This window comes from Cydia pomonella, chromosome 9 (genome assembly GCF_033807575.1).
Source record: "Cydia pomonella isolate Wapato2018A chromosome 9, ilCydPomo1, whole genome shotgun sequence".
In the NCBI taxonomy this organism is placed as follows: domain Eukaryota; kingdom Metazoa; phylum Arthropoda; class Insecta; order Lepidoptera; family Tortricidae; genus Cydia; species Cydia pomonella.
In genome coordinates this window covers 18,297,469-18,307,682 of record NC_084711.1, presented here as the reverse complement: position 1 = coordinate 18,307,682, position 10,214 = coordinate 18,297,469, and the positions used below count along the sequence as shown (strand labels likewise).

Below are 10,214 nucleotides of genomic sequence, written 5' to 3'. Positions count from 1 at the left end.
ATAATTTTACCTAAATAGTTAATTAAAAGTATACTTACTAGTCATCTACCAGTACCCCTAGTGTAAATATTTTCGACAGCGAAACGTTACGTACGCGTTTGCGTTAAGTCTCATTTTGTATGGGTTTTTGAACAGCGCGCCAAGCGGGACGTTTTGGAAAGTCAAAAATCTCATACAAAATGACACTTAACGCAAACGCGTACGTAACGTTTCGTTGTCGAAAATATTTACACTAGAGGTACAGGTCTAGGGCGTTAGCCGTGAGTTGAAGACGCCTGTTCTGGACTGGCGGGCTTGGTCCCTTTTTCTATAGTATATGACATCTATTTCAGTTTACGATTTATTAAATTTTTTTTTAAATTAAATATCATTTATTTTCAGGCAACTATGGCCCATATATACATACCTTACAGACTAACATACATACAATAATAAAAATCTTAAAATATAAATATCATTTTGACGACGCAGTTTTCGGTTGCGCCGCCTGTTCTGGTGCGGGATTCGGCAGATTCCCACGAAACCGCCGAAATATCACACCTTTCGGCCAGAAGTCTGCGCTCGCGATGGTTTCCAGCAGCGGCCGCGGGACGCGCACCACAAACGAGCTGAAGTGCACGTAATGCCGCGATCGCAGCTGGAATACTTTCAGCTCGTAACGAATCTTCTTGCGGACATATTCCACCACATCTTCTGCCGTGGCGGAAACATGCAGGCGCGAAACATATAGCGCCGTGTTCGGTGTGGCAACCCTCAGGCCAGAAGCAATATCCGGCTCTGCCGTGCCACACTGGCTCTTGCGAGGCGCCTTGCGCGGCCTCCTCTCCTTCGACGCCTGTGTGAATCCTTTCTCGGCGCGGGGTGGCTTCTCATCACGAGAAACATGTTCAGGCACCCTTGAAGGTGCTTTTCTCAGTTTTGCAGCAGCAGCGTAATCGCGATGTGGAGTCGCTGATACACCAACTGGAGCAGTTGACGGCAAGACACGACGCGGCGTGCGGGGTGCGGGGGGCGGGCCGGCGGGGACAGGCGTCATATCGCTCGTTGCTGACCCAGCATTGCACATAATTGCACGCGCATCACTACCCGAGCCCAAGTCAGTGGCCTCGTGTGACCTACATTCCGAAACAGTGTCACGAAGCGTCGCCACCTCGACACGAAGTTCACAAATGGTTTTATTTGCCACCTCTAACTTGGACTGCATCTCAGTCAGACTTGTCTTCAGGAATGTTATGTCCTTCAGCAGCCTGGTGACGTCGACGTGATCGAAGGTAACCGGCGGTAACCGGTACAACCGCTTCGCAACGAAGGCAGGCACGTCGTCTGGATCGGTCTCCTTCAACACTTTAATTATGTCCTGGAGACTCTTCACACCCCCATCCCTCCGACGGGATGGCATCTGGTCAGTTTTGCCGAGCGTCTGGAAGAGTAGCGCCTTGCCACTGCAAATATCGTCTTCACTGAAACTTGATTTGCAGATCTGCCTGATGCTGACTTCATCCATGGTGTCTATGGCATTCTGTACGAACGCCAGTAACTCATTCGCTATGAGTTGTTTCGAACCCATTGCGAAAAATACGGGGCAGCGACCTAAGTCGCGCCGATCGCGAATAAATATAAATTATTCGATAATATGCTGCTGCATATTTTATGCGCGTCCGATTCTAAGCGCGCACAAATCAGCACTGTTAGTTATATATTTATATATAGGCACCGAGTAGTGTGGCGGTGGTTGCCGAGTGGATATGAGATCAGACTTTCAATGCGGAGGTCGCGGATTCAAATCCTGGCTCGTACTAACGGGTTTAACTGAGAACTATAATTTGATAATTATCACTGTGCGAGTGTGATGGGCACCTTTACGCCGGGAACAACTCGCGGGGGCCTCTTTGAGTAGTTTGTTAGTTTAGCTTAAGCTTAATTTAGAATGAATGACATAATTATCTATTGATGTAATAAAAGTGTATTACCACTAGCTTTTCGGTGAAGGAAAGCATCGTGAAGTAACCTGCACATCTGCGAAGAAATTCAAAGCAGACCTTTTAAGTCCCCATCCTATAGGGCCAGCGTGGAGACTACAGCCCAAGCCCTCTCGCGCATAAGAGCGGGCCTTAAAAATGTATGAATTTTTTTTGTACCTCCGATTTGGAAGCTGCAAGCAACCTCGGATCTAGTGAAAAGTAATCTTTTCCAGAATACATGTAAATATATTTAGTATAAAAGATACGCCCCAGCTCAGCCGCATGCGGTGTTATGTTTCGGATTTCCCGTGGGGCAGCGACAAATTCCAATAAAAAATGACGCCACTGCGCTGGCTTAAAATCTTCGTTGTTATGTAAATATTCTACGTGAAATGTATTTTAAGTATTAAGTAGCAGTTCCGTTTCAGAGCTTATGTTTCATCTATGGTAAATAGGGATTGAGTAGATACAGTCAGATAAAAAACGATATATGTATTATGCTACATAATTGTTTGTCATAATTTTGACAAAGCTTTTATCGTTGTCTTCGGTTGTGTTTTAATTTATCGCCTCTAACGAGTGAATTTCCTATTTTTCGCACTTGTATCGTAATGTTATTTGTCAAGCCAGCCGAAACATTCCCATAGACTCTGTGGGATGCCAGCCGCTCACGACACATAAGTAGGTAATATGTGACGGTGACCAGAGTACCGTGAACACGGAAGTTCGCAAATTGCTGGCGTCTTTCTCTTTTACTCCAATCAAGGCGTAACTAGAGTGACAGAGAAAGATACCCGCAGCTGTGATATTCAGATTTTGAAGTTATACCTAATTTGTACTATTACCTCGTTCCTAAAAATATGGTATACTTTTTGTTCATTTTTAGGGTTCCGTAGCCAAATGGCAAAAAACGGAACCCTTATAGATTCGTCATGTCCGTCTGTCTGTCCGATTCTGTCACAGCCACTTTTTTCCGAAACTATAAGAGCTGTACTGTTCAAACTTGGTAAGTAGATGTATTCTATGAACCGCATTAGGATGTTTACACAAAAATAGAAAAAAAACAATAAATTTTGGGGGTTCCCCATACTTAGAACTGAAACTCAAAAAATATTTTTTCATCAAACCCATACGTGTGGGGTATCTATGGATAGGTCTTCAAAAATGATATTGAGGTTTCTAATATCATTTTTTTCTAAAATGAATAGTTTGCGCGAGAGACACTTCCAAAGTGGTAAAATTTGTGTCCCCCCCCCCGTAACTTCTAAAATAACAGAATGAAAAATCTAGAAAAAATATATGATATACATTGCCATGTAAACTTCCACCGAAAATTGGTTTGAACGAGATCTAGTAAGTAGTTTTTTTTTAAGACGCCATGAAATTAAAAAAAATTTTTTTTTTTCATCATACCCATACGTGTGGGGTATCTATGGATAGGTCTTCAAAATTATTTTAATGTTTCTAATATCATTTTTTTCTAAACTGAATAGTTTGCGCGAGAGAACCTTCCAAAGTGAAAAAATTTGTGTCCCCCCCCCCGTAACTTCTAAAATAACAGAATGAAAATTCTAGAAAAAATATATGATATACATTGCCATGTAAACTTCCACCGAAAATTGGTTTGAACGAGATCTAGTAAGTAGTTTTTTTTTAATACGTCATGAAATTAAAAAAATTTTTTTTTTTTCATTTTACCCATACGTGTGGGGTATCTATGGATAGGTCTTCAAAAATGATATTAATGTTTCTAATATCATTTTTTTCTAAACTGAATAGTTTGCGCGAGAGAACCTTCCAAAGTGAAAAAAAGTGTGTCCCCCCCCCTGTAACTTCTAAAATAACAGAATGAAAAATCTAAAAAAAATATATGATATACATTACCATGCAAACTTCCACCGAAAATTGTTTTGAACGAGATCTAGTCAGTAGTTTTTTTTTTAATACGTCATAAAATTTTAAAAAAAATTTTTTCATCAAACATATACGTGTAAGGTATCTATGGATAGGTCTTCAAAAATGATATTTAGGTTCCTAATATCATTTTTTTCTAAACTGAATAGTTTGCGCGAGAGACACTTCCAAAGTGGTAAAATGTGTCTCCAAAGTGGTAAAATGTTGAACAAGATCTAGTAAGAAGATTTTTTTTTAATACGTCTTAAATTGTACGGAACCCTTCATGCGCGAGTCCGACTCGCACTTGGCCGCTTTTTATTTAGGTACCCGCCATCCTGATTCTCACGTTTAAACGTTTTGAACATGAGAGTCAGAATGGAATGTCACCTTAAAGGAGAAACCAGAGACATAATACATCTTGCCCCTTGTAATTCGTTAATTATGCGTGTTATCCTTGTTTCTGATTTCCCGAGATCTAATACCGTGACCAAATTAGTCCTCAAACTTTAATCCTCCCATTGATTGTTAAATAAAAACAAAGTTATGTGAAATTTCTAACTCCATTATTATTCGGGAACAATTTGTCTATGTCTCAAACCGTTTGTTCGGAGTAAATGGTGTTCCCAATCTTAACGAGACAACTTGTCACTTGGCACTTTGTTTCACAAATAACTTCATAAAATTGGTGTACATACTTCGTTCAAAAGTTAAATACCGATTAAATTATTTGAATCTTAATCTTCCTTGCTGATTAAAGTTTAATTAGAAGGAATTAGATTTCTTCTAACAAAGACGAAATTTAACTCGTGTATTTAACCCTTTTCCAGGCCGCAACAATAAGATATACTAAAAAGATCCAAATGTATTCTCAATAACAATATACATACATAATATTTAGATATATACAGAGTTACTACTATAAGAAGCTTATATCTAAAATAGGTCCTTGAGGCATGGTTCCAAGCATGCTGGCAGCATTTCCTCGTTGTATCGCAATGCTGATACGTAGTGCGAGGAGCCAGCTCTTCAGTTAGGTCAACGAGACGCTTCGCGATTTCTGCAAAAAACTTTTGCGCGCTGGGACCCGATGGACCTAGAGTTTCAACGCCAAATAGTACAAAATGGTACTCTCTACCAAGGCTCTTATAAGTATTTATTACTTTTAAAAAATTTGGCGATTTTCGCCATTTGGCCCTCGTTTACATTAGTCCTCTTCTTCATCTTCTTCTTCCTCGCGTTGTCCCGGCATTTTGCCACGGCTCATGGGAGCCTGGGGTCCGCTTGACAACTAATCCCAAGATTTGGCGTAGGCACTAGTTTTTACGAAAGCGACTGCCATCTGACCTTCCAACCCAGAGGGGTAAACTAGGCCTTGTTGGGATTAGTCCAGTTTCCTCACGATGTTTTCCTTCACCGAAAAGCGACTGGTAAATATCAAATGATATTTCGTACGTAAGTTCCGAAAAACTCATTGGTACGAGCCAGTGCAGGGTTTGAACCCGCGACCTCCGGATTGCAAGTCGCACGCTCTTACCGCTAGGCCACCAGCGCTCCGCTCCAGTCCGTGTATTCCAAATAGATAAGTTTCGATGATTCCTTTGAAGACAAGTGATTTTTGCAATCTAATTTGAACCAGATATACTTGGCTAATTCTCAGGATTACCAACTCTTTCGTGTGTTCTTACATTAATTAAGCAAATTTAAGTATCCAGATCCCTGAAGCCTGATCCCAAAGACCTGTAGGGCTACGCCAGACATACAGACACTTAAATTTACTTAATTAATGTAAGAACACAAAAAAGAATTGTTAACTGACGTTACAGTCTCGTGGAATTACCCACTTAGGAAAACTCAAGTGAAATTTTATTGACACGCATGTGGTCGACAAATCGTACTATCGAATTTTAACTGTCGTGAGTCACGCTAACTTAAGTCATCCTAGTGTCGTGTCATACAAATGTCAATCGCTAATGCTCCGTAGCGGACTAAACGCAACTGTGACTGTCACACTGATATGGAAGAGTGATAGAGACATAAAGCGATGGCGAAGCGCAAGCGATTGTCACAGCGCATGACATTTAATAAGTGGTGAACGGTGTTGGTCACACATACTGTAAACAGTGTTCAAAATACTTTATATTTAAGCCTCTCTTGTAGTGACTGTTTGTTTACCTAAATAGATAAAAAAAAATAAAAAATAAGTAGCGTTCCTTCGCGAACCTTCCTGAATGTCGCGAAATACTCATGTCGCGCAAGTTACTAAAAATACCTGAGTTGCATTTAACTAACCAGAGACGCCTTACCTATAATTTTCTGAACAAAACAGTCTGCTGATTATTGCGGGGGATGGACACGTCAAATGTATGGCTATTAGATAAAGATATTTTATTATTCAAGTATGCATATTACAATGCGCATATGAACGTCAAATAAAGCTACACCGGCTTTAACCCTACACCTTTGACCCGAGAAGATTTAAATCCCCAATCAATTGGAGGAGGGTATCCCAATAAGGACCGGCAAGAAACTCGGCGGGACACATCTTTTCAAAACATTACATCTTATAATTAACATGCATTAAATAAGAAAAAAAAATACAATTTAGATTACTATAGAAGTCATGCAATTACATACAGTAGTAGCTACTTTTCTTTATAGAAATTAGATAAAAAATAAGTATGACGTATGACCATTGGCTAAGGTTTCTGACAGAGGGGTAAGCTCTTAAGGCGACCGGTTGGTTAAAATGCCCTAAGGTTTTGTTAGCTTAAATCGTACTCATGCCTAGAAAAGGGTTCACCGAAAAGGCTTCAAATGGAATGAAAAGAAAATGACCCTGCCTATGAAGCCGATGGTCCCGGGTTCAAATTCAAATCCTGGTAAGGGCATTTATTTGTGTGATGACTTGAGCATAGATATTTGTTCCTGAGACATGGGTGTTTTCTACGTACTATGAATATTTATATAGGTAAGTACCTATTATATATATCGTTGTTTAAGTACCCATAATACAAGCCTTATTGAGCTTACTGTGGGACTCAGTCCAGCGCATTATGCTGAGTTGGGTCCATTTCGTGATGCACACTTATGGCGGTTTTTTTCTTGCTTTTGTTGTCTGTACGTGTTCTTACATGTTTTGTGATCGTCGCGAATAAATATATTTTATCTTTTATCTATCTTAATTTGTGTAAGTATAATAATGTCCTCTAATATTTATTTTTATCTACTGACATACCGTCGGTAAGTTTCCAATATTGCAAAATTTTCAGTACGATTTTTTTTGGAAATTTCTCATGTTTTTGTACGGGAATCGAAACTTGTCACTTCCAAAATGAATGTTTCCTTAAAATTTCCGGGAATTTTTCCACAACATTTATAACAAAGACTTAATCCCAAGCGGGCGCAAATGCAGACACAGCTAATAATAAACCAAAATAAATATTACGACGATGACATAATATTGGAGGAGAAAAATGAGAAAGTTAATCCTTATCGAAGAAAACTACTGCACTAGCCACCCAGCGCACTGTACCCGTACTTCGCTTACACAACGCTCAGTCGGATTAAAGTGCTGCGTAATAAGCAATTCCTTTTTTATTCTGAAAAATTCGTCGAGAATTGTAGAAATTGCGAGAATTTCATCAGGCGACGCAATTACGCTGGGGCAGGTTGTGACGAACAAAAGAATAACGCGAAGTTACGCGTCACGTGAAATTACTTATACGGTGATATTTCCCCGTTTGTATTTTAAATGAGGAACAGAAAAGGAAGGAGAAAAATAGTTGTTTTGTCTTTCGTTCAATAGAAACCGGCTCGATTCAAATAAATTGAGATGCAGCATGAGCGTGAATGCGAAATAATTGGATTCGGTTGATGTTTTTTTTTTATCAACTGCTTTTGTTGACGTGCAATGTTTTCTCGACTGTTTGTTTAGGTGATATTCTGCGAGTAAAATTACCTTCGTTCATTCGTACGTTCATACGTATTGTTGTGTTTGCACACATCATAAACAGGTCAAATACGGCGTTCTCTGAACAAAACATTTCCTTTGACAGAATTAATATTTGTGTTCCTAAGATGTATTTAGGAAGTGGAGCCAACCAGATTTTTGAAGCAGGCGAGAATGGGGGGCTATTCTATGTGTTGTGGGTGGGTTCATAATACTTTGAAAGATAAAGTAACTTAGAAACAAACCTACTAAAAATAATTAATAAACTCATAACTTTGTAAGTATATTTCAGATAATCATAAAGACATTTCATAACTTCCAAGCATCGTTTTACGCTTAGCTATTAATTATCTTAATAATCCGGTGAACCATAAAAGTCCATTAGAACCGACGTTAATGAGCAAGTTATGGTTTCATGGTTTATTACTGTTTCTTTTATTTAAATTTACCGCTTTGCACTGGATACGGTAACAAAATAGTATTTCATTCAAACACATTGTATAAAATACAGAGCTTTTCAGTTGAGTACAAACCTTGCTGAGTTGCCTAAGTAAGATACGATATTGAAAAGCTTAATCATATCACTATGCACTTTTGTATACAATACTTTTTCTACGAGCCATCTAAAATAATTCTTTTTTTTTACTATAAAACCTAAATAATTAAGAGGGAAGAACAGCATTTTTCTATGAAATTCCATTTTGGGAGAATACGTTTTCCACGAACTAAATCTTATCAAATCACTTTGATTTTGATGTCGATCGCTTCGGCATAATATATTCTAGGTTTATAGGTTTCGCCTTTTTTTAAAAGATTTTTTTGTCTTTTGTTTTAAAAAATTCGAAGAAAAAATCTATAAACCTTGTTTTTCATTGTGTCAATAACAGACTAAAAAATCATGGAGACTAGAAAATATTTAGAAGTAGAAAGCCTTTTATTCTTTCGTATGGACGATCGTATATTTCCCTCTTAGTGAAAATTGGTAAGTATCTCAGTAAATAAAAATGTAGTACAAAATACATAAACACGCGACTCCGCGCGACCCGACGACCACACGCCCGCTCCCATTTAGTCTTTTCTATGCGAGCGCGGCGGCACGTGATTGGTCATTTTTTTTAAAGTTGACTACAGCGTATCGAAATGAATCTTATAATTGAGTTGGGAGCCCATACATGAAACGTACGCAATTATAGTTTGGTATACGAAATCTTAATTCAACCATTACAGTCGACGAGTAAAATAAATATATTTACAGTACATATGGGGCTACTTTATAGCACTAGTGCGAGAAGTAGCATATTACGTTACTGTGTCGAACATTTAAAGGGCCATATGTACTGTAAAACGTTGTACGATACATGTGCGAATAGGTAATTCGCAACTCGTGTCGATTTAAAGCACTCCCTTCGGTCGTGTTTTAATTTATCGCCACTCGTTTCGAATTTCCTATTTTTCGCACTTGTATCGTAATGTACTATTATGGTACTAATACCACGTAGATATGTATAGTGTTGGTTAAGACTCAAGTTCTTTGAGTCCTCTGCTTTAAAACTCGACTCAGTTTTTCAGACTCTAGTCATTAAGTCGAAACTTGAATCCTTATTGAGACTTAATTCTTTTGTAAAGACTTGAGCTTTTAAAAAAAATAAAAAACTTTCTAATTACGTCCAAAAGTTTTCAAAAAGGCATTGTCTCCACATTAAATTCATTGTTTATTCACAAATTATTAAAAAATTACAATTTTCCTTTGTCTTACCTACTCGTAGACAAAAACCTATATTTTTTTTCGTCCTAAGACGAGTCTGTTTAGGTTACACTTGAAAAACTCAATAAAGGACTCGACTCGGGACTTGGGCAGTCACATAATAACTACTGGATTTCTTCAAATTAAGACTTCGAGATTCGAGTTCTAACCATCTCCACGTAAATACTAAACTTAATAAGAGGAAAAGGGATGAAGTCAAATGACTGCTTTTCATTAGCTCTCTGGTTATTATTCGCTGTTGGGTACTCTCGGTAGAACCAGCCCGCGTAGCCAACACGCCAATCGTTAACGCTCCGTAGCGTAGCGTAGTTCATCTCTCTTTATCACTCTTCCATATAAGTGTGACAGCGACAGTTGCATTTCGTTCGCTACGGAACATTAACGATTGGCATGTTGGCTACGCGGGCAGAGTACTCAACCTCCCAGATCCCAGAATAAGACTTTGAAATTAGGGGTTAGGGGTTGAATTTCTCAAAATCGCTTGTTATATCTTACACATGACATAGATGGAACACAACTCCTCCGATACAAAGATGTTCAGAAACGACACATGAAAAGACGCAACATTGACGCCTCTCAGTGGGAAGGTTTGGCAGCACATCGTCCTGAGTGGCGTAGGCTGGTGCAGGGCAATACGCGCGAT

The 10,214-nt window shown here is 38.8% G+C and overlaps 1 protein-coding gene across 1 annotated transcript; it reads right to left on the bottom strand.

Moving 5' to 3' along the window:
- Nucleotides 1-232: 232 nt before the first annotated feature.
- On the bottom strand, nucleotides 233-1,567 carry LOC133521007 (uncharacterized). Its single transcript, XM_061855728.1, has 2 exons — nucleotides 647-1,567; nucleotides 233-307 (listed from the first exon to the last, which is right to left on the bottom strand). The coding sequence occupies exons 1-2, from the start codon at nucleotides 1,565-1,567 to the stop codon at nucleotides 233-235; spliced, it is 996 nt and encodes a 331-aa protein (XP_061711712.1).
- Nucleotides 1,568-10,214: the final 8,647 nt, after the last annotated feature.